This window comes from Acartia tonsa, chromosome 2, assembly GCF_053477335.1.
Source record: "Acartia tonsa isolate MP-2025a chromosome 2, ASM5347733v1, whole genome shotgun sequence".
NCBI lineage: Eukaryota > Metazoa > Arthropoda > Copepoda > Calanoida > Acartiidae > Acartia > Acartia tonsa.
The window spans coordinates 20,073,333-20,099,311 of record NC_137261.1 but is presented as its reverse complement, the minus strand read 5'-3'; the positions used below and the strand labels follow the sequence as shown (position 1 = coordinate 20,099,311).

Sequence of the window (25,979 nt, the reverse complement as noted above, 5' to 3'; positions counted from 1 at the left end):
GGGGCAATTTCTACTTGATATATTAGGATATAAACCACCATTCTCTTTTTTTTTGTTGCATAAATTAAAGATTGTAGTTTTTTCATTCTTAATGCCAACCCTTTCGGTAGGGGCCAGGTGGAAGGGCCAATCCTTCAGGGCTCCCTGCAACCAATATACCCTTACCTAACCTGATCTACAGTAAAACAGCAAAAACAAATTATTAAATGCCAAAAAAGTGTGCAATCTTTTTTTAAAAATCTTTTTCTTTTCATAGATCAAATAGTTTTGTTTACTGACCTGTTATTTTCTTCTTCCATCCTTTCCTTCTCAGCCCTAAGAGTTGACATCTCATTTTCATACTTGACTTTTTCTTCTTCTATGCGTTGTTTTTCTGCAGCCATTTCTTCAGATATCCTTTGCTTCTCCTCTACTTCCTATAACAAAATATCAAGGATGCATATTCTGCACAAGATTCATTTATTTCAGTACCCGTTATTTTTTCATTTTATAACTATTGTAAGGAAGGTTACTTCCACCCTCCAAAAAGAATACGACCCCACAATGTTTTAAATAGACGACTTCCATCCACCCCCCCCCCCTATCTTGAATGCCCTTAGATATTTCTAGGGGCATTGCCGCTAGTATGCATGTCACCTAATACTTTAATGTTGACAACTTTCTTACAGCAGTTTTACATGTTTACCTGAAGAATAATCGCCGCAGCTTCTTCTTTGGCAGCCGCCATGGCCATCACAAGCTCAGCAATTTTCTTCTCCCTTTCTTCTGCTGTGCTGGATGCTCTAAATCAAGAAATATTCATTTATCTCATCGTATTGTAGACAGCTTCTCGCAAAGATCAAATTAAGAAAAATTGCAAGATTAACACCAGTTTTTTTACCCCTAGGGCCGAAGCCCGGGCTGGCATGCATGTTATAAAATTTGTGAAAAATTGTCTGTAGCACAGACTCCCAACCCCTAATTTTGAAATAAATCCACATAGTTGGTAGTGTAATAGGCTAGCTTATCTTGAGTACAAGTTAAGAACTCCTACAGGGTTACGGGTTCGGGCACCCCGCAAGGATTAGGCATATAGAAAATAACTCCCCCCTCCACAATATTTTAATTTTTCTTTCAATTGAGTTGTAGAAGGAGGGCAGTTCTGTGCTCGTTAGACACTTTTAGTGAAAGCACATACGTTTTTTTAAAGTTTGTCAATAACATCTTTGTATTCTATGCTACAATATGTTTTCTGACATACGTGTGAATTAAAACTGGTTTTAACAGTAGGATATAAATCTGCTGAATAGAAAAATAGGGATGCAACTTATTATTCTTTTTCCTTACGATCAAAACGTTTCAGTGTAGTGCACTTTTAGTTGGTATAACAAATAAAAAAATATAACTTACTTCTCTTTTTCCTCTTGAATCTGTTTGAATATTAATTCCTGTTTTTCTTTGTTTTCTTCCTCTTTTCTTCTCATTTCCTCCTGAACAAAATTATTAATCATATTTTCATTAACTTTAATGTACCGCCAATGTGTGTTTTTTTTATATTTCTTCCTGTCAAATTTTCCTTTTTAGTATGATGCTACTCTATATTCCACTTTGTATGTGCGTCAGTCCGTCCGTAACACTGTGTTGAAATGCGATTTTCACGGCCGCTATTGAAGATAGACGGCTGAAATTTTTAGTGAGGATTCCCTGTATCAATGAGCATAGAGTGTATGATTCACTTTGTCATCCGTCAGTCTGAAGTTCATGCAAAAAAAAGGCATTACAAATATTATTTTATTATTAGTTCAGAAGGTTTCGTGATTTACAACATTATTAATCAGCTGAACATCTTCTTTATAATTCATTTTGTCCTTTAATGAGTCTTTAATGAGTCTTTAGTTTGTCCTTTAATGAGTCTTTAGTGCTTTGCTACTTAAAGATGTTGTCATCCTTGTTTTGTGGATGAAGGGAAATTTTTATCAATCAGAACACTTCAAAATTGTTGGATAAAATGTAATTTATTTTTCTCTTTCACGTCTTAGAAAAAAGTATGAATTATATTGTTACATAAAATCTAAATATAAATGAGCTGAATTTTCTAGAGAACTAATTTCATGCTTTGTTGGCCCGGAAGTTAGGCCCATCGGCCAACAAATAGGAATCCACCCTATTAATTATCCTTTTACCCCCTAAAATTGTCTACAAAAACTTTTGAATAATTTTGAAGAAAAAATGAACTTAAAGGGATATACATTTTCCTTCCTAAAATCTCTAAATGTTGCCATATATGAATTTTTAATTGTAAATTTGTACAATTGTTTAAACAAATATATATCTAACTTTATCCTTACTCCAGACAGACACTGTCCCTCACTATGAATAAATAAAGACAATCATAAAAAATATGTTTACCTTATGGATAAAATGATAAATAAAACACAGATAAATCAATCTTGAGCCATTTCAAAAGAGGGAACATACAGGGATAAGACAAGTGGTAATAAATTGATGTACCCCTTCTGTAGATTACAATTAGTGATTTAAACGTGTAGACGCTCAACTCAATATAACAACCAATAAAAATTTAATTAAAGTCCCCAAAGTTGTGTGGCTAACGAATAAGAAAACTGTATAATGAAGCTTTGGGGACTAGTGTAATAAACAGCCAAATGTGCCCTCTCTCCCTGGGCAATATAACTACTGTTTATCAACAAATATCACAAAGTTTTTGGTTAGAAAATAAATTTTGTTGAATGGTTATTTATCGCATTGTATCATAAACAGCTTTCAGCCTTCGGCATCTAGGGGCTAAAAAACTGGTTTTAATCATATGATTGCACATTTTTATATTCGTAGAAAACTGGATATAATACGATGCTATACATATTTTTTTAGAATGGCTAAGATCCGGTTCTAATCCACCGGATATCAATCGGTTTCGAAGCGATACTGGAATAGTTATTATTCGCATCGTATTATAAACAGCTTTCCGCGGATATAGGATGTACAATTATAAGATTAAAACCAGTTTTAATCTTATGATTGTACATTTTTATATTCGTAGAAAGCTGGATATAAAACGATGCTAGACATAGTTTTTTCGTATGAATGAGAACCGGTTCCTATCCACCGGTTTCGAAACGATACTGGAAAGATTATTAGATTATCCATAAATCCCTAGTTTACATAAACCTAGTGAATGTAAATAGTTGTATGTTTTGGTCACAGATAAATATTTAGATATTTTATGCCATATAACTTAGATATATAATGTAGAGGGCTAGACTTGATCCATCTTCAATATTTACATGCATTGCATCTCTTAAAAATTGTCTCTTGTCTTTCCATTTTTTTACACAAATGTTTTCTCCTTTTTCTAACAGTAACTTTTACGCACGCGGTGTGTTTTCTGTGTATTTTTAGGCCTTAGGAAGCTATTTGTATTTTTACTACCTACTTAATGAGATAGGCTTCTGATTTTCTTTGAAATTAATGAGCATCTACTTTGGTCTTTTCAGATTTATTTAGATTTTGTACTTCGATTCTTCTGGATAGTCATTCTTGTTATTAATGTTTACTTTACCACCTCATATCATATATTTCCAATATTTCATCTTATACTATTAAAACTATCGATTTTCCATTTCACAGCACAAACATCGAAAATATTCTGATATATGGCATGGCCGGAGAGAGGGAAAATTTAATTGGACTGTAAATTACACTGGAATCCAAAGTTTTATAAGCACGTTATCATATTCATAGGCTAATAAACATTGGTACTTTTATTGAATTATGTTAGAATTGTCATAAACTCTAGTTTTTGGAAATATATGTATCATATTCATGCTATTTGTAGTATAGAAGCTACGTTTGAAAATGTGAGAAAGGTTGAAAAGTTTTAAGTAAGTTGGGACATTTTATCACATAGATCCAAAACTGAATGTAGCACAGGAATATTTTTTAAACACCCAAAAACTAGAGTTTATGACAATTCTAACGATACGCATAACATTTTTCTACTATTAACACAAGCCGCGCAATTAATTTCTGTCAATGGCAAGTGGTTTATATTAAGCAATACTTTTGTCCTATTAAAAAAAACACCCTGTAGTTCTAGTAATTGGAAAATAACAACAGCTTTAATAAAATCTTAACAAAAAAGAATCATTTATTATATTTTCTATTTCTTATCAAATTGTGTAAAATAGTGTGAGCTCAGGAGAGAGAGAGGAGCTGATGAAACCCAGTCTTATTCCCTGTAACAATTAATCAACAAAATATCAGGGGTAAGGGGACTGCAAAATTGAAGAAATATGCACATATTTTAAAATTCATTTCAGACCAAGAGGTCCAAGAATCACACTCAATATATCCTTATATAAAAGTAACAGGATCTGTGTGTACCAATGTATTTTGCTAACCACTACACTGAACTGATTTGGTTCTCCTTTTTAATGGAGCTTCTTATAGGTCTTGGGAAGGTTCAAACTATTGGAGGAGGGTACCACAACCCTCATTAGCTGGTAGTTAAAAATATTTCTACACATACTGCTAGGACCTCAATTCATCAACAGGGAATATGTCTTATTCCAAAAAGAAGCAAAATTACCATGACAAACATATAAAATGAAATTTACGAAGAGTTATGTATTGCCTCTTGACTTGAGCCACTAGTTTGGTCAGGAAATAAAATGGTAAAGGGATCAAAATGAAAATATAAGTCCCGAATAATTTTAACAAGTAGTCATATTTCTGAACAATACACTTTTATCTTTTTCTTACTTCCTGGTGAACTTATCTTTCATCAGAGAGAGAAAGATGTTCCTTTCACCACTAATATATGTATGTACAATGTATATACACTCAGGGATTGTGATGGATAAGACAATAGACAATAAATTGATGAACATGCCCTATGATAATGAACAAAGTTTCTTTTTTTTGAAAAGGTGGACCCATTTTTGGTATTTATAACATACTTCAGATTGAGCATTTTCTCTTACCGCGACAAAACATACTTGCCATATGTAAAAAGGCCCTTGATAAGTTCGATGCCGGCCATAAGAAATGAAATTTAAACCAGAATTGGCTAATCCATTGACAGAAAAATTCATTGTGACAGAATTCCTCTAAAAAGAGTAGACTAATGAACTTTCTATCATGTGAATTCCAGCAATATACCTGACATTAAGAAGAAATTAATCATTATTACTCTCTTTAAACCAAATAAACCCCAAAATAAATCTGTCTCCTTCAGACTTGTCTCAATTCTATTGAGGTTATTCACAATCACCAAAACTTTTAAGTTACTTTTGATTGGATAAACATGTAAGAAATGTAAATGATACAGCAAAACCAAGAGTAAACAATAATATAATAAAATGAGATAAATTATCAGAATATCTATCCCTGGTTCCTGTATACCACAGAGTCCACCAGAGAGATAATAAAGTAATATATGAGATTTAATCAACTCCATTATCACGCCATTATCACAATTAAATAATAGTAAATTGGCGGAGTAGGGTTGTGAAGAAACTAAAGAGATAATCCTTAGGTTTCAAATTGTTTAACAAAATGTCCGAATTTATGATAATCAAAAAAAGAACAATGTTTAGTGAAAAAAAACAACCTTTCTTTGAAATAAAGACGAATTAATCTTAACTAGCATTAATGAAAGAGTATAACTTGTGACTATTCCTTATTATTAATGATTTATCGAAAAACCTACCTAGTGGAAAAGAGCAAAAACTTTGAACAGCCCTAATTCTGGTAGACTCTAAATGATTAATTGAAAATAAACTCTCTTATCTTGTCCCTCGGTATAAGCCTTAAGTAAAACAGAAACAAGGATGTTAAATTTTACAAAGAAAATTGAACCAGCAAAATTGTCAGACTTTTATGTGTTAGGATTTCTTGACCTATAAGCGAATTATTTGAGTTCTTATTATTATAATATGTTTTTGATGAGTTCCTAATGAATTAACTTTTAGGTTTTAGCTTGAATAAATGGCACATCTGCCCTCGCCATCTTTCATTTGATATAATTTGAAGAGACTCAAGAGTAACTTTTCTCTTCCAAAAGATATTATATAGATGTCAAGGACAGTTAACATAATCCAAATATATATTATATACCTAGTGTGCAGGGGCGTCCAAGCTTTTTTTTATTGGGGGGGGGGGGTAATCACCCCTTTACCCCCCCCCCTTGGACGTTTATGCTAGTGTGTTTGTTTGATGGAACAAAAGTATTGCTTAACTATACCCACATACCATTGACAGAAAACAATATCTTAATTTCTTCATTGGCTTGAGGCAATTTGTATAAGGAAAAAATATTTTTCAGTTTTCAACAAAAACCCCCCCAAAAAAACTTGCTTTTCCATAGCATATGATTCACCAAATTCCAAAGTTATTATTTTGACTATTGCATCTTATTGGCATTTAAAACTGAAAACAAAATACTAATAACAATTCTGGTATGTACAATATTATATAAGCTTATTAATATTAAGATTCCTGAAATTGTGTAATTTTAAGATAGATTTATACAAAATAGGACTATCCACGAACAAGAGCAAGTGATTCTAAGCATCTTCCAGCATTGACCCATAGTATTTTTTTAGTGAATATACTAGGTTTATGTTTAATATTTGCTTTATCGACTAAGAAGTTAGGTTTCACCATGGTTTTATATGAAAAAAAACTTTGAAATGTTAAGCATTGTTTGGTGCAATATCATCGAATGTTTTAATGAGTTCAAACTGTTGTTAAAAAGCTTTGACACAAAATAGATTATTGTGATTAAAAATGTATATTTAGAAAAAGGGTTGGTAACTTGTAAACAGTTTAATTAATGTACTTTTGCAATTTACAACATTTGATGCTTTTCTGCAGTGTTACTTTATTTTGTCATTTGAACTCAACAACGCATTTGATATTGCTTTACATTTCAAAGTTTTTTTCATATAAAACCATGGTGAAACCTAACTTTTTAGTCGATAAAGCAAATATTAAACATAAACCTAGTATATTCACTAAAAAAATACTATGGGTCAATGTTGGAAGATGCTTAGAATCACTTGCTCTTGTTCGTGGATAGTCCTCTTTTGTTCAAACTTCCATCTAAATAATGTTGAGTATTAACTGCTTTGTTACTCTACATTTGTTAATCTTCCTTTGCTAACAGTCTTATATGTTGAGCTTCGTTTTGGAGAACGTTAAGTTCCTCGTTTTATTTGTTACAATTTTACATTTCAAGATATCTTGAACTCATATAAAATCTTATATTTCCTTTTCTTTTTGTTTTGAGACTGGAAAATTGAAATTAATAACCTAATCCAACTATCTGGAAAAAAACATGAACCATTAATATCTTTGTGAAAAGAGAAATCATTATAAAACTTGTATTAATTTCTCAGTTTACTATACGTATTACTAAGATCTGAAAGACAAAGATTTTAGGAAAATTTAATAATAGTGAGACCATCAGCTTAAACCTTTATACTAGTGGAGATGCCACTAGCCTTTCAGTAATCCTTCACATTTAAAAACATAATAGTTATTTATCGCATTGTATTTTAAACAGATTTCAGCGGATTTAAAAATGTACAATTAAAACCAGTTTTTTGGACCCGGGATGCCGAAGCACGGTTTAACAAAACTAGATTTAATATTCTGCTTGTATATTTTTAGTATTTTACATACGTAAAAAACTGGATATAATACGATACGATACGTGATTTTTCAGTATGGTTTAGAACCGGTTCTGTTCCAGCGGATATTAATTGGTTCCGCGAAGCCATACTGGAAAATATTTTGCTTGGCCTGGAATTCAGATGTTATTTTCCTTAACTACTATTTATTTGACATGTTAACAAGATATAATAATGATTTATTTTACTTATTCCTCTATTCCAATTTCTATTTGTCTAGGAAAAAAGATAATACCATATTATAACATCTTTTTGCCAGCCATCTTACCCTCTCTAAGTACTGTAAAGTTTTTCTGGACTTTTCAACTTGGAATAGTAAATTGTTAATGAAGAATACCACTTAGAGACAAATCAGACAATTTTTTATGGAAACAGCAGCTTTTTTCTCGTTAGGCGTCAGATGAAAAGCCCTAAAAACCCGAAACCCACCATGTCCTTCATTGCAATGCTGCACAATGAAAAACAGCTTTATTATTCTTAAGCCAAGGCCTGTTAAAAGATAATTTTTGTAAGTTCATGATTTTTCTACTGTGTTTATTCTGTTACATAAACAAGAACATAACTTAGCACTCTAATACTAAGTGTTTATCTATTAGACAAAAATGAAGAGGAAGTTTCGAGGGATAAGAGAACAATTGGTAAAATAATGTACACTTTTTTATCTCTCTATCTTAGTTTGTCTCATGGGATATAAAAAAACCTTTCAGTTTGCGATGGTTCTTAATAGGAAGTAGCATAATTATTTTAGAAAATAATTTTCTTTAAAAAACATGAAATTCCGTTTCAGCGTAGGAAAAAATTTCAGAAGACAATATTTTGTTTAATTCAGTTAATTTTACAAGTTAGTAGGTATTTATTTTTATATAATATTCATCTTCCTAATGGTTATTAAATATGGAGTTATTAAGATTGACCATTTTTATATCAATGTTACAGTTTTGGTCTGTCTATTTGTACCAACAGGTAATGCTAACCGCTGATTCTGAATCGATATGGTTCTCCTTTAAAGTGGTGCTTCCTCTTAAACCAAGGAAGGTTTTTTATTAACTAATCTCCGCCCTTAAAAGTTAATAAAGTGTCAAATATTTTTAAAAACTTGATAATGGATGTTATTAAGTAGTAGTTATCTCTTTTTCTAATTTGTTTTTGTTAAAAAGAAATTAATTAAAACAGGGTAAGGAACACATATGATGAAAATTAAATTGGAAAATTGAGAGAAAAGAGGAAACTTAAAGCATGATGTGGAGTAAGTCCAATATTCTGTCTTCAACTTTTCGACCACTGAGACAAATGTTTTTTGGTTCTGCGAAATATTTTATTTTGTAGTTATTTAATTTGGCAGAATATATTTCAGTGTCACTGATTTTAAAAAAATGATACAAAAGAAAATAAAACAATGGATGGAATTACTTTGATGTGTGCACAGGAATTTCTCACATTCATGCCCCATAATTGAATTCTTTAACACACTAAATATTTTACTTTAATCCTTTGTTCTTAAAAATTTAATTAGAAAACAAGGACTGTTATGTAAAAAAGTGGCTAAGCATCATAAAGAATGCAACATTTTATAGAAAGTAAATATCAAAGGAAGACAAAATAATAATTGACAAACAACAGTAAACTATATACAATAATACCTATATATTGAATTAAAATTTTCAAGTTAAACTTTAATTAAGATTTGAATGACTTTCCTAGTGTAGTTATGTTTAATTAAATCCTACCCGTGTTTGTTCCTCCTTTGCTTGAAGCTCCTCCATGGCTCTCCTTTGCTCGGCTTCTATTCGCTCTTTCTCCAGCTTCATCTTTTCCATCTCTGACTCCAATTTAACTCTTTCAGTCTAAAATTATAAAATAATAGTAGTAATATGATGTCAGCCCCCGTTGCTTATCAAAGTTTGGACTTACAGACCATTGATATTCATTTAAATAAAAGGATGTTTTTCAAATATATTTTACTCTATCAATAGAGAGATAATCTAGAGACACACCCTCTCAATCAGTCAATAAAAAATAACAATAGATTAGCAAATGGAAATTTATCTCACACAGACATATTATCATTTCATAGCTTAAAAATTGATGTAGCTGGAGACACTTTGACAGATGTTAAAGCTAGAATTAACAAATCTAGGACAGCTTTTGCCAGCTTAAACAAAATTTGGAATTCCACCAACATCTCCATAAAGCAGTGTTTCGGAGCCTGAGCCGGAAGCCCTGAAGCCGCCATATTTTGCTGGAGCCTGAGCCGTAATTTTCGTTAAAAAACGGCTCCGGACTAGATAAATAAAGAGATTTTTTATAAATTATAATTTGGTAACTCTGTTTTGTCATGTGCAAATGCCCTTTTTAAGTTTTTCAAGTCCATTTTTATCAAAAATTTAACTTTTAAAACCTTCAAAAGTCAAAAATAAAAAATATTTTTTTTTATGGGGGAAAAATATATGTCGAGTTTTCTTGATTTTAGGTTGGAGCCGGAGCTGAAGCCTGAGCCGCACCAAAATCAAACGGCTCCGAAACGCTGCCATAAAGACCAAGTTAAGACTGTTCAAGTAAAATGTTCTCTCTGTTTTGCTGTATGGGGCTGACTGAAGCTTGGTTCCTAAACACAGCAGTGGTCTCCAAGCTTCAGACATATGTCAATAAATGTCTCAGGAGAATCCACAAGATCTTTTGGCCAAATAAGATCACAAATGCTGAGCTTTTAGAGCGCAGTGATATGTCAGACATCAAACTGACAATAATACAGAGAAAATGGAGATGGTTGGGGCACACTCTAAGGAAAGGGCATGATGAATGATGATATAACCAATCAAGCCTTGACTTGGAACCCCCACATAGGAAAGAGGAAACCAGGTAGACCAAAAACAACCTGGAGGAGGGAACTCCTAAGTGAACTGAAAGCAATGCCCAAAAACGTGCCCAATCAAAGGAAGATTGGAGAACCATTGTGCATGATCTAGCTTTAAAATACCACTTATTTATGTTATTATAAAAATCTTGTAAATATCTGACCATAAGAGAGGTTACCTACAGGAACTGTGATACTGCAATTGTATTATATCACTCAATGGAAGAAAACTTATTCAATTATCTGTTGGATAACAAGGACAATTTTATTTAAAACAGCGCAACAACAAAAAGATAGCAAGTGTATAAATATAGAAAAGTAAACTGCAATACAGAAGATGCCAACAGTAGTTAAAGAGTGTGGATAGCGTAATTTCTGTGGAAAAGAGATAGAAAAGCTATACAATCATACCAACCATCAAAGTTTGTATAGTAGATTTGCATCTGATTATTAATCAAATTTTGGCTCACCTTGTTTGCAAGCTTTTGTTCTCTGAGTTGTAGAGTTAGTAGTGCTCTCTCTTTTCTCTCCTCTTCCATCTGCTTCAGTATTCTTTCTCTTTCCTGAAATATCAGCAACATAAATCCTGGTTCAAAAGTACCTACTTAATATTTTACTTGCATGGATGATAACATCCGTTAAAACAAAGATAAAAAATTAATACTTGTATATTGTCAAACCTTTATACGTAGAATGTTAATTTGTAAGTTTGTATGTAAAGTTGTCTGTATAAATTTGCTACAAAATAAGAGTAAATACAGGATACAGTTCAAAGACATACTTGATTGAAGATAAGCTTCGCTTAAAAAGTTGTATTTGTTGTCTTAGGAATCATTATTCTAAAAATAAGATGAATAGGATAATTAAAGAATATAAAATTATTTAAAAAAGTTTAAACCTCATGGATTAAATGGAATGCAGTCAGAATACAAAATTTTATCGACCATAATTATAGAAAGCTTCGCTTTAAAAAATATAATATTTTATTAATTGAAACTTGGCATTATGACGCATGAAGATCCTGACTAATTAAGCAAATGCTTAAAGTAAATGGCTTAAGTCAACTTCCTACAGACAACTAACTGTTCCTGTTTACGGGCCATTGCATCATCAACAAATAAATCCAAAGAGAAAATCTATGGAAATGTCTTAATTTATCTTGTTAACCTGTCTTTCTTCTTCCATTTTCTTTTCTACTTTCTCTCTTTCTAATTTTTCTTGTTGCATCAACTTTTCAAACTTTTCTCGTTCTATTCTTTCATTCTCTATTTTCCTAAACAAGAAAATTATACAATATAACTAGTTACACCAAACAAGTTTTTTAGCCTGTCTGTAAACAAAAGATTATGCATAAATTTCATTTTAAAAATAAAACAAAAATATTTATCGGTTATCTTTTGTTTATTATCTATTGCTTTCATAAAAAATCTAAATGATACAAAAAATGTAATCATTTAAGACTAAGCAAAGCATTTAACAACAAATATAAATAAATGGAAAAGTAGCACAGTTATGGAATCTTGACCACAAAGATTTTTTTATCCAATCTTGACAAGTGAGGTATTTTTGGAAAGAGGAATATACATAGAAAACGCCTATGTAAATTAGAAAATCCGCAGAAATCATATTTGCAAGTTATTTGCAAAAATCTGCAATGTTAATTTGCGAAATTAATTTCATTCCTTAAATGACAGATTTAGAAAAAAATCTTTTTATGAAATGTGTTTATCTTGAGTTTAGAACATAATTAAGGCAAAAAAAATTTCTTTAGTGTTGTATTTTTCACCTTATATATGTAACAAGCAGTTTCTCACATTTTATGATAAAAAAAGGTATAGGAACAAAAAATATGTTTTTTCTTGATGTAAACACAATAATTGGCATAAAATCATCCTTAATGAAAAAATCAGATATAGAATCCTTTTTAGAGTCAATATAGTGCAAAAAGTAACCAAGACATTTTTGCAAAGTATGAAAATCTAAAAAAATAGTTCTTTTTGATTTTGATATACATATCAGATAAATGTATATAAAATTAGTGATCAAAAACTATAGAACATGTTATAAGTTTTTTCAACACTGTCATTGATTAAATTGCACTTTTAGGTTTAAGAATTACTGAAGTAGTGCATAAAAACTCTTTCAAGCCAAGGCATTCCTTATACTATTAATGTCACGCATCTGACGTAACATCAGTAGGATCGTCTTTAGTTTTGACGGGGTGTTGAGCCGAGACTCGATCCCATCACCTCCCCGACGATGAGCGGATGCTCTACATGTTGTATTACTTACTTGAGAATCTTCTCTTTTTGTATTTCCTTTAGTCTTGCCATAGCTGCTGATGGATTACTGCTACCCGGGTCCAGTTTTAACCTTTCATCAAGGCAAAAAATTGAATTGTAAACAGGGCTGTGCAAAACCCGGGTTTTTTTAAAAATACCCCGGGGTCGTGGAAAATAGGGGTTTTACCCGGGTTTTAGGGGTTTCTTGGGGTTTCTGGGGTATTTTGGGTTTTTATAGGTTTTATACTGTAAAAGCTTGAATAATATATTAAATATAATATATAATATATAATAGACGATTCTTTCTATGGCGCAGCGAGTTTCATAGTATTTTCACAGTAGTTTTTCTCTTATTTCTACCCCTGCGGGGCAATCATTACCCCTTAACTAACCTAACCTAAAATAACCTATTAATAGTTACTATAAAAGCACAAAGAAAACCACTGCGCCATGAACCAATTAGGTCCATTCTTTTAATATTTAGAAACAGGCTAGGACATAAGAAAGATGAAAAGTTGGCTGCTATATACAGGAAAAACAGAAAAAATGCAAAAATCTAAAGATCCTAAAATTGTTTTCTTGCTTGTATATCTCTTCCTTAGCCCATGCCAATGGTAAAATCAGGCACAAGTAGTAATAGCAGCAGTCTATTCCTTGTTAAATACAGGGGTCAATGAAAAACATTTTTTTTATATAACCAATGAAAAATAAACTTATTTTTGAAACAATTTTACTTTTTTTTAATAAAACCCCCAAAACCCAAAACCCCATGGTTTTTTTAAGGTGGGTTAAAGGGCAAAAAACCCGGGTGGGTTTTTTGTCTGCCAACCCTGATTGTAAATGGTTTTTCAGCATGGCTTCGAAACCGATTAATATCCGGTGGATTGAAAGATTCTCAGTCTTACTGTAAAATCATGCATAGCATCGTATTACAGACAATTTCCCACGAATATTAAAATAAAAAATAATAAGATTAATGCCAGTTTTCATAAAACAGGCCTTCGGCCCTTTGGGGCTAACAAAACTGGTTTTAATCGTATAATTTTTCCTTTTAATATCAGCGGAAAGTTGTCTATAATAAGATGCGATAAATATTGAATAATATATATGTTAATTAACAGGTAAAAAAAATAGATATTCAAGTAATATAAAGCAAATTTTAAAAAAAGATTATTTTTAGACTTTATAGAAATATTATTTCCAAGTGCTGCTGCTCTTTAATAGTAAATGATTGTTTGTTTAAATGTTTCATTTGTTGAGATTTTATGAATGTTGTCATTCTTGTTTATTTAATATTTGCTTAATGATTTTCTTGATGCATTTTTCATCGTCACGTATCTTATATGTAGTACTTGTAAATTTTTAGTTATTTGCCATTGCCCTGACCTTTTGTCTGTTCCTCCTTGACACATCTTACGCTTTCTTGAGCTACTGCTATCCATATTCTCCTAAAAACAATTTAATTAAACCTATAAATAAAAGGTTTTATGGCCATGTAAGAAGACGAAGTTTTTCCAAAAAAGGTATTACCTTAATAAGATTTGACCTCAGATGGGCTATGTATGTGCTATACTCGAAGTTAAGGTCTCTATGGAAGCGTCTTGGTATGCTTTACCAATAACTCGACACAACCTGGGGCCTATCTATGATATTTCAAATACTTTGTACGAGTAAAAGGTTTGAAAATTTGGTTTTAAACAAACAAAGTACTTGAAACTATACTACAGAGGTAGACACAAGGTTATCGAATTATTTTAAAGTCATAAATACAAACAATGCACAGTGGGATCTTTTGCCAAAAAACGGGACATTTAGAGTAGACAAAAGTAAACTTCAATAAATAAGCTTGTATTTGAAGAAATGATGTAATTTCTTTTGCTTTAACTCGGAAATAACTTAAATTTTGCCTCTGTTAACTTCTAATGTGCATTTGGTAAGAACGTCTTGCTGTTTTGGAGGAGCGAAGCTACCCTATTTTTAAAAAATCTATAAAACTTCATAACTTTAGTTAGGATAGGAATATTTTAACAAAATCAACGTCTATGTAAATATTTCTTCAATGCAAACAATGTTTGTGAACAAGAATATAGCGTCAGGTGCACCCATTTCGAGTCCCGGCATTTTTAGGTAGGTCCAGTATAAGTAAAATAGGACACTTATAAGGCATGTTTTCAAATATTTTTTTTTACAGATATAAACAACAATAACATAATTTTCAAAACACTTTTGATTTTGTGTTAATACCTTTATTCTAGGTCTAGCTATCTTCATTTAAAGTTTGTATAAGAATATAAGCATAATTACTTAAATTATATTCTCTCTTAAACGTATATTTCTCTCTCTCTCTCTGATGCGTATATAATGTTTTTGCAATATTATAATTAATCTCCAAATTTGAATTTCTGCTGGACCAAAACCAGTTAGAACTACAAATTTTTTTAGAACACATGAAATTTAGCAAATTTAATTGCTTAAATAAAAGTATTTTTAAGTCATCTTTATTTAACAACTCCTTTATCCTGTGATGTATAGTCCCTTTCTTCCTGATTTGAGAGCAATGTATGTATTTTGTAAATTAGCTTTTAGTTCTTGTGTCAACCGTTTCGGAGCAAGTCATTGCTCTGCAACTCGGCACGAACATAAAAGTGAATACTTGCTATTATAATTAATATTATTATTGTATGTTTAACTTGTCTTGAATTAATACACTTTATTAGAATATTTAGCTGTTTATTCTTACTATTGCTACACGTCATTTTGGCGCAGTAGTGTAGTACGAACCTACGGCTCAGATTTTCTTTTAATTGTATTATTTCTTTGCTTTAGTTTTGTTCAGGAATTTTTGGACGCCATGAAGGTGGACATTGATTATTACAGGAAGTTGTCACCGGTGGAGAAGGAGGAGTATATGCTCGAATTTATGGTCTCGTTGCAGGGTGATATTCATTCCAATGGGGATATGCTGGTTAATCTGACTGGACGAATGGCGCCGCTGGAGGCGAAAGTTCAGGAGTTGACGGATAAGGTTGATACTAATAGTGCTGCGGTTACTGGACTGGCTACTCGGATGGACGATTTAGAAGATCGTCTTGATAAGGTGGTGGTGCCTAGTGTTGATAATGATATCAAAACCGAGAATGTGACAGTTGTGGATGAGTTTATGACTGGCCAGCAGCGAATTCTGGAAAAGATTGCTCAGCAGAATAGTTTGAATGACCAGCAGAATGGTTTGAATAACCAGCAGGATGGTTTGAATAACCAGCAGAATGGTTTGAATAACTCTATGCCGTGGCAGAGGACGGCTGGAGGATCTGGAGGATCTGGAGGATCAGAGGAGAAGCCTAAATTGTTTGCTAGTGGTTCTCGAACTATTTTTGGTGGAATGCAAGATCATGAAGATAAGATCATAAAACTTTGGGAGTTGTCTAGGGTTGATGCTGTGGATAATATCTACAATGGAGTTCTCATGTGGTGGCCAGCCCTTTCTGAGGTTAAAGCGGAGGATTTTAATACGCTCAATTTCTTTGAGGCTGGACTGAGTGAATCGCAGGTTAGTTGGTGTAAATCTCTTGTTTATGTACCAGATAGATCTTTGTATGTTTCGCAGGGGGAGGAGAATGTTCATAGGTACAATGAAACGTGTGCTAAGCTTGATGATCAGTTCAGAAAAAATGCGCCTGAATTTTTGGTAGACGATGATGTGATTTTCTTTGATGATTATTTGGAGAGGTTTTGGATGACTACTAGACGCTATCATATGACTAATCATCAAGTGTGTAAGGAAATTTTGTTTGATAAGTGTGTGGGTGTAAGAACCGCTTGTGGTTATACACTAAAACCTGCTGATATGGAGAATAGACGATTAACATTAAAGGGGTACTTGTGTAAGATGCGAGAGACATTTTTACCACCCGACATGAAAAACGTGTGTAAAGATGCGTATTTGTGTGTTAAGCAACATGAGAATGATAAGATTGATGCATTTTTTGATAAGATATTATCATTCTGGAAACGTGCGTATCCGAAACCAACTGATGATATGTTTATGGATTTCTATTCTCAAGTGTGTAATGTGATCTTATCTCCACTTTTGGCTAATCAGATGCGTCAATTTTCGTTGGATTTGGAGCGTGACGGACAAGTGCGAATGATAACGAAGTTTCGGACAGAGTTAATAGTTAAAGCACAACTGATTGTTAAAGGGCTACAATTTAACCAAATTTCAGGGTCAATGGCTAGAGGATGTACAACAAACCAGATGGCTTTGGCTAAAACGATGGTTGGTGGCGTTGGTTCCAAGTCAAATCCTGTAACTATTGATCAGGTTAGTGATGAAGATAATTTGTCATACGAAATAAATCAATGTGAAATTGATTTAGCTGATGAATTTGGCGGACCAGCTGAACTTATTCCTTTAATTGGCGCAATTCAAGGTGGTTTTATTTGTTATTATTGCAACAAAAAAGGTCACATGATGAGCGATTGCTTTGATATTAGAGATAAAAAGTTGCCTAATCCTAAAGGAAAATACTTTTTGCGGTGGGGAAACAAGCCTTTTGTTCCTTATAAGACGGGGCAAAAGAGTTTTAAAAAGAATGAAAATAGTATTGACAAAAAGAAATTGGTTGGTGAAATTGATGGAGAGGTGAAAGAAGGGGAAGATACGAAGGAAGTGGCGTATGTCGATGGTTTAGGGGCACGCGATTATGAAGATGATCTTGTAGCGGAAGTCGAGGCATGGAATAATGCTATAATAGATGACATTTTATGGTATTAATGCTTTGTATGTATTATGATCATTAAAACCTTATTCCATTTTCTATTTGTTACGCGGCATTGTTTTGATTTATGCGCATTGTAAATAAACAACAACAAAACAAAATTAATGATAGAGAGTAAACGAAGCAACTCTAATATTGTGACAATTTATTTTGATGGTTTAATTGAATTATGAAAATATAACATATTGTTTATAACCGTATGTGAAATTATGAGATTATGTTATAATAAGAAATCAAAATAATTAATTTAGTTTTTGATTATGTTTTGTTGAAATTAGAAAACTTCATTTTTGTTTCAGACTGTTGTGGAGTCTAACAGAGATAAGAATAATAAAAAAGTGAAAATGGAAAAAACAAATTAGGAATACAATTTTGTAAAATTGCTATTGAAAGAATATTAATTTGAATTTAAAATTGAATTAAATTTGATAAAAATGTGAAATTAGATATTTGAAAAGTATTAAATTTTGATGAAATGTGGAAAATTGTTTTAAAAGTTGAGTCAGTTATTGTGGTTTTAAGTATTTAATTTTAAAACAATTATATTGCGATTTAGTAATGTTGATTCAGCAAAATTTTTTATGAAGCTTAGAATTTCATGAAGCAAAATTGTTAAAATGCATTAGATAAAATCGTGGAGTAGTCTCTCTCTTTATGAAGGAAGGGAGGGGGCGTTTTGAAAGTTGAGCTGCGCACAGAAGCAGAGCTGCGCAAGAAGGTGCTCTCAGGTATGGAGATATATAGTTAGTTGGATTTCAACTTTCAAAACTTTCATACATCAAAGTAGTGTGCAGGAGATCAGTTATTAACCTGATAATAATAGTTTTATTAGGTAATATTTTATTGAATTACAAAAAAAATTGAATTTATGGTATTTAGAAAGATTAATTTAGTTGCTTGGTGATTGATAATATTTGATTCATGTTATATTTCTTAATACAATTTCTTTTATTGAATGTGTTGCAAGTTTATTTGTTCAGTGAAAACATTTAAATATGGCATCTAAAATAATTGTATTTTATTTTAGATTGGCCGAGAAGAGTATTTGTGGTGGTTGAGAGATACTGTTATCATTATTTATTTGATGGTGAGTTGTTAAAATTTTGTTTTATGCTGTTAATATTTGATTACTATTATATATATTGCTGCTCGAAAGTTGGTCTTGTAAACAATTATTTATATATATATTAATACCGATATTAATTCTTATTTAAAGTGATTTATCTATTAATTGGCATCTAAAATTGTTTGTAATATTTTAGATTGGTCGGAGAGAAGTTTGTTGATTGTGGATTAAGAGATATTTTGGACGTTTCTGTTGGTGGAGGAAATTTTGTCGGTGAGTGATTTGTTTTATTCCGTTATTCTGTTATTTGTTGTAAACAGATAGATAGTTATTTGATAAAAAATTGGATAGTTACAACCTCATAACTGCTGGTGTTGGTTAGATAGCTGTTTTATAAGTTTCATGAAGATTCTGAGATGGCGGCTGGAGCGGCTGAAGTCTACGTTCCAACGAAGATTGGTGGCATGGAAATCCTGACCTTAATTGACAGCGGAAATGCAAGAGGCTGCCTGATATCTCAAGTGTTGGCTAGAAAGCTTGATTGTATAATTGAAGAGACGGATTCGAAAGCAACAGGCGTGCAGGGTTCCAGCATCAAGATTGATGGTGTTGTTCGGAATGTTGAATTTCAGATTGGAGGCCACAGTTTTCAAGAAGATTGCTTTGTGATTTCTGGCATGACTGTACCTATGAATCTAGGCAGTCATTGGCTGAACAAAAATCACGTGAAGACGATATTTGCCAAAGATGGCAACAGAATTGAGATGCATGGAATCAGTGTGAATTTGGTAGCTAAACGAAAGATTGTAGTGAAGAATTTGGTTCATACGGTTCTGGAGAAACTAGAGAAGGCAAGAACTAAGAAACCTGAGATTAATGTAGCTGAGTTACAAGACCAAAAATGGATATGTTCATTGAAAAATCGAATAGATATTCCAGCCTTAAGTACAGTGGTGGTAGAAGTTTCAACTAAGGGAAATATGTCTGAAGGACAGTTGTGTTATATAGCTCCTAGACAAGGTTACTGTAGCCGGAATAACTTGTTGATAAATGAAGGAATTACGGAGGTGGGAAAAAACGGTAAGATTATGACTAAAATTACGAATTTTGAAACTGTTAAGAAATCTGTTCCTGCTGGTACTTTGGTTGGAAATTTTGTTTTTAGCAGAGAAGATAGCGATGTTGCAAGAGAATAGAGTTAAAGAAGATGTGTCAACAACATTAAAGAAGATTCGTTTTATTAAAGATAAATTGAAGTTGGATAAAGTTCCGTTTTTAAAAGATAATGTCTCTTTGAAAGGTAGAATAGTTGGTTTGTTTTTAAAGAATTTTAAGGCGTTATCGATTGACCCTACGGATATTGGATCTTGTACTTTGGAGGAGTATGACATTCAGTTAGTTCCTGGAGCTCAACCTTTCAAAAATAGAATGATTAGACTTAATCCTCATCATGCAGAGAAACTAAAAGAACAGATTGATTTATGGTTGGAAACAGATGTGATAGAAGAATGTAATTCACCGTTTAATTCTGGAATCTTTGCTGTTAAGAAGAAAGTGGGAAACACTAACGAGGTGAAAGTCAGGTTTGTCCTGGACTACCGCTCGTTAAATGAAATAACTGGGAAGATATGTTACCCTTTGCCTAACATTGGTGAGCTATTTGACAAACTTGGAGGAAAGAAGATTTTTACGTCTATTGACCTTACTTCGGCGTATAATTCAATGCACTTGAAGGAATCTGTCAGGAAATATACAGCATTTTGTTCTAATGGACGGCAGTATTGCTTCAAGAGGCTATCGTTCGGATTAACCAATGCTCCAAGTGCGTTTGTAAAATTGATGGATAGAGTAATGGATTTGAGTCCTGAACTAAGAGCATTTTGTCTAGTTTATTTGGACGATGTTCTGGTGTATAGTATGAATGTGGAGGAACATCTGGAGCATCTGAATACACTACTACGAACATTCTGTGAAGCAGGCCTCAAGATTAATCTTGGAAAATGTACATTGTTTGCAGAGGAAGTGAAATTTCTGGGCCATATTATAAATGCAGAAGGCATATTCATGGACAAAGCATATATTGAAAAAATTAAGAATTGGCCAGTACCTGAAACAGGTAAAGATATTCAAAGATTTACTGGTTTCATAAATTATTATGGTTCATATTTCAAGACTTTTTCTGATATTACGGCACCATTGAACAAATTCAGAAACAGTAGTAAAATAGAGTGGGATGATGAAAGTATGGAAGCTTTTACAAAGACTAGAGATTTGTTCTGTGAAGAGATAAGTAAATCATTTCCAGATTGGAGGATGGAGGCTGAACCATTTGTGTTGGATACAGATTGGTCATCTACAGCTATGTCTGCAGTGTTAAGTCAAAAACAAAATGGTCAAGAGAAAATGATATCGTGTTGGTCACGTGTTTGTTCAACTCATGAAGCCAATTATGCAGCGCATAAAGGAGAATTATGTGCATTAGTAAATGCTGTTGAAAGATTTGAATGTTATTTGAGACACAAGAAATTTATAGTGAGGACTGATTCAGCTGCACTGAAACATTTATCTACTTGGAGACAGAACGGATATTTTGTTGGCCTCACCATAAGGTGGATAAATTTTTTATCCACCTTCAGTTATGAGGTTGTACATAGGCAGGGCAAGATGCATACTAATGTTGATATATTGTCACGTACTGCATTAGAGGATAGTAAAGATAGGATATCTAGATTATCGACGGACGAACAAGGAGAGTTAATATTGGATACTGTATATCAATTAGAAGATCCTAAATTATGTCTTATTGCAGGAATTGGAGCAGAGACGGCCAGTCAAATAGCGTCCAGATTGAAGGCGAGAGAATTCAGTCGTAGTCTGGAGAAGGATCCTGTTCTAGTTGAGGTGAGGAAATTTATTGTAAATAATGTCAAACCCACGTCCAGAGAATTGTCTCAAATGCCTTATCGTGGTAAACAAATATTAAGGTTTTTCGAACATTTGAGTTTTAAAGATGGTTTAATTATTTTGACTTCACCTATGCGGCTCCAGAAGGAATTTCAATTTATAGAACGGGTAGTGGTACCTATTGGAATGTACAATAAAGTTTTTTTGTTAGCTCATGCAGATGTTACAGCGGGACATAGGGGTTATTTGGAGACTTTGAGCAGGATTAACCGTCACTTCATTTTTCCCTATGTGTCTAAATATGTAGTGGCGGCAGTTGCAAATTGTGTTATTTGTTTGAATAGACGTAAAAAACCAAAACATAATCATAATATAGAGTTTTCTCCTTTGGCTGGGGAGGCTATGGCAGAGTTGGCCATAGATGCTATAGGTCCTTTGAATGAGTGTGAATATAATGGAGTCATTTGTAAGCATATTTTAATAGTAGTTGACAGTTGTACTAGATATGTGTGGTTGTTTGCTATTGAAGATGTTAAAGCTGAAACAATTATTGAATGTTTGAAGTTTAATTTATTTTCTGTTTGGGGATTGTGCGAGAGAATCAGGACTGACAATGCACAAAGTTTCAAATCGAAAGTTTTTAGGGAAGTTTGTTTAAGGTTGGGAATTGAACAAATTTTTATCCCTCCCAGATCAGCTAATTCGAATTTTAGTGAAAGATACAACCAATCGGTGTATTCGTTTCTTAAGACTGATTTACGTTTTCAAGATGGAGATTGGGCTCATAAACTTAAAGCTACACAATTTTGTATGAACACTTCTTTTAATCGGAGGTTAGGATGTTCCCCGTTTTTCAAGATGTTCCTAAGAAACCCTAAACTTCCGCTTGACGCATTTGATCCTTTAACACGCACGAAAATTAAACATATGAATTTTTCAGAGTTATTGGAGTGTCTTGATAGAAATTGGAGAACTGGACAAGAGAGGACTGAGAAGTATTTACAGGTAGAAAATACCGAAAGGATAGGTAGGCCGATAGCTATAAATTCCTATTGTTATATTTATTATGACGTCACAACGATTGGTGTAGCTCGTAAACTTTGTTCGTTATGGGTGGGTCCGTGTCTAGTGACAAAAGTAATTTCTGACAGTTTGTTTGAGGTTCAACCCCTAGAAAAGTGTAGATTGAAAGACAAAGGGGTAAGAATTGTGCCAAGGGATAAAATATATGTTATTGAGAGTACTCTAGACTTGACTCCAGATGAAAAGATTGACTTAGTGATTACAGATGAGTTTTTCTCTGTGGACAATACCTTGAAAATAAACTATGACTTTCCCAATACTTTAAGAAATTTATCTTGTTCAGGCGTTTCTGAAGAGGAGAATAGTTGTGGCGCTAGTCCAGAGGTGGTTGGAAGGCGGAAGGATGGACAGGTAACACCAGATTTTTTGGAGAAATCTTTTTTGGGTGTTGGGTTGTCACAGCAAAGGTCAACTGTATCTCAGGATAATGAAAATTTAGATGATTTAGTTGAGGATCTTAGTGATACTTTGGAGAGTACTCATATTTCTGACAGTGTAGATACGAATGATACAACTGACAAAACTAAGTTAGACTCTACATATTCTACTATTAGTAAAGATAGTGTTTTTCATGGAGATTATGCGTCTGATAATAGTTTAATTGACAACAGTTTGGGTGTAGAGGATATTAACATGGAATCTGCTAGAGAATTAGAGTCTCGAATGAGTATTTTAGAGGACACTTTTCCAAAACTTCAGAGTAAAATTGTAAACTTGGAGCAGAGAAGGGGAAGTGTTAAACGAGGTAGGGATGTTGAGGAGGATGAATTAGATAGATCATTAGATAATGCAAAATGTCTGAAACTATTCCTGTGAAAGGTCGTCCCAAAGGTTCTACAAATGAAGTACAATTACAAAAATTGGATGAAGATAGACAGAATAGAGATAAAGATAGATTAGAACGTTATTCTGTAGCAGATGTAGTAACTCGGAACCTCGCAAAATTGATTAAAAAATAATATTTGTAATAATTTGTATAATATTTGCAGGAGAAGAGATTACCATGATAGCCGTCGGGAGCGTGATGACAAGCGAGGAGGCGGCGGTGGTGACAAACATGACCGGAATAGACGAGATGGAGATCGTGGTATGCGAAAGAGGTCACCTGACGCCTGTAGTTCAAAAAGTTCTGGACGTTCTGGACCAATACCTGTGAAGAAATCCAAGGATGATAGAGGAGTCAGGTATTTGGATATTTTGTTATTTGTTGTTGTGATGCAAACCTATTGTTGTATTATTGTTGGTGGTATGTATACGTCACAGGATCCACGGTTAGCGGCTTATGATTGTTCTCAAATAAGTGATGTTGAACTTAGATCAGCTGCCTGTTTGCATGATAGGATGGAACCGGTCAGATCTGTGGAATTACTGGGGTTAGCAGAAACCGATTTTATACTGTCGGAGGCTATTAGTTGTGAGGTTAGGCTAAAATTGGAGCGCTGGTTTTGCGGCACTGCGAGTCATGTGCACGTATTAGACGTGCCACATGAAAAACAGGTAGAGTTGAGTATGAATGAATGTAGAAGGGTTTTCCATTCTGGCAAGTATCAGCATGATGGTATTAGTTTCAAAGTGAACATAGATTTGCCAACTGTTCACAGCTTTACGGTTAATGGAACATTGTCACCTTTCTGGGATGTTGGTGGTGAAAATATCCAATGCAAGACACTGGGAGTATACGCGCATAACATGTGGTTCAACTTAGGTTTTGCTATTGGGACTTTGCATATATTAGTAAAAAATACTCCAGTTTTGATCAAGGGACATGTTGTTATGGATTATGATAAAAAGACGATTGTGGCGAACTTTGAAGAAAATCATTTGTGGGCAACATCAACTTCACCTTATTTTCCGTATGTAGTACGAAAACCGGCCAGTAATTTTAAGGTAGTTTTTCAAGATACATTCAATTTAACTACGTGGAATGATCAACTTTTTGTTTCTAACTCGGAAAGGAATATTTTAGTTAAAGTTATGGGAACAGAGAAACTTACTTTGCAGCATCTGGATTTTAATATTTTTGTAACAGAATTGGAGGGTATCAAGTTTTTGGAGGAACCGAAGGCAGCTGTTAGAAGTTATTTTGGGGATTTGTTAAAACAGGAGGCCAGGTTTGATTTGAATGCTATGTTTTTAGCTAGTAGAGAAAGGAATGAGAGAATGATGGAATTTTTTAGTATTTCTAGATGTGCTCAAACAGAAGTTAGATCAAATGTACAGTTGCATCATGGGTTCAGAATTATATACCTAGGAGAGATTGCTAAGTATGAGAAATGTACAGCGGTTGAAATTCCAGTAAAGTTAGGTGTGGATTATGGATGTGCAGTAGGACATTTGTTGGTGGAATATAAAGGTGAGACAGTTGGGATACAAGAATATAGTAGAATGATTGTTACAGAAGAGGACATAAAATTGTTGAATTGTTCGCAAAGTCCGGTATTTTTGAAGTTGACAGCTAATTTGTTCATTGGGAATCAGGGGCAGGGACTCGAAATTCTTCACATTGCCAATGAGAAATCTGAACATGTGGGACAAAAGATTTTTCTGAGTGATGAAAAGGTGTTTATTGCTGATTTTAATAAGACTATTAGATATCAGGGCTTAGAGGATTTTGAGGATTTTAATGGACAAGCTTCTAATTTGGATTTTGTTGATCATAAGTTGTCATTTTTCGAACAGGTTACAGGTTCTTGGTTTGGTTTAGAACATTTGTTTACAGATATACTACCATTGTTTGCTAAGTTTGTATTGATTGTTTTAATGTTGTTGTTGGGTATAATTCCCATGTTGGTAGTTTTGTATTGTTGTTGCTCATGGTGTTATAAAAAAAGATTTACTGAGGAAGAATTTAATGCTAGATTTTAAATTCTTATGCTGAAATTTAATTATATTGTATTTTTGCAGGTTGGTTACGGCGGCAACAATGAATCAAAAGTTATTGAGCAACGAAGAAAATGGTCGCCACAAACAATCTGCGAATGAAGGAAATCAAGTCAAACCTGGTCTACCGGTATCTGCGTTGGTCAGCAACTCTGCATCCCGGCTGGTGTTGGTAATGTCGCGCGTCGAGCTGCCGACGTTGAGTGTGGGCAGATCGACGAGGAATGTGTTTTTGAGCAGTGAGGACATGCCACTTGCAGATTTAGCTCGTCTCATTGATAATGAACCAAGGTTTAAATTGAACTTAATAAACATGCTTTCGTTGCAGTTAGAGATGGGGAGATGCATCAACTCAATAGACTGGGCTGTGGACAGGATTCCTATCTTCACCAGCCAGAACTCAAGACACTTAAACCTGATGGCGGCTGGTGAGCA

At 33.2% G+C, this 25,979-nt stretch overlaps 2 protein-coding genes across 4 annotated transcripts in view; one reads left to right on the top strand and one right to left on the bottom strand.

Moving 5' to 3' along the window:
- LOC145306503 (18S rRNA aminocarboxypropyltransferase) overlaps positions 1–25,979 on the top strand; it is a 210,210-nt gene that overhangs the window by 160,734 nt on the left and 23,497 nt on the right. The gene's annotated exons all lie outside the window — the stretch shown is intronic.
- Positions 1–25,979, bottom strand: part of LOC145306367 (uncharacterized) — a 57,696-nt gene that overhangs the window by 20,918 nt on the left and 10,799 nt on the right. For all 3 annotated transcript variants that reach the window (XM_080148461.1, XM_080148474.1, XM_080148469.1), the window contains exons 9-16: positions 14,217–14,278; positions 12,841–12,921; positions 11,716–11,821; positions 11,019–11,111; positions 9,422–9,538; positions 1,390–1,469; positions 686–782; positions 280–416 (exon numbers count right to left, since the gene is read on the bottom strand). In XM_080148461.1, coding sequence (XP_080004587.1) covers positions 280–416; positions 686–782; positions 1,390–1,469; positions 9,422–9,538; positions 11,019–11,111; positions 11,716–11,821; positions 12,841–12,921; positions 14,217–14,278 — 773 coding nt within the window. The remainder of the gene's footprint in view (positions 1–279; positions 417–685; positions 783–1,389; positions 1,470–9,421; positions 9,539–11,018; positions 11,112–11,715; positions 11,822–12,840; positions 12,922–14,216; positions 14,279–25,979) is intronic.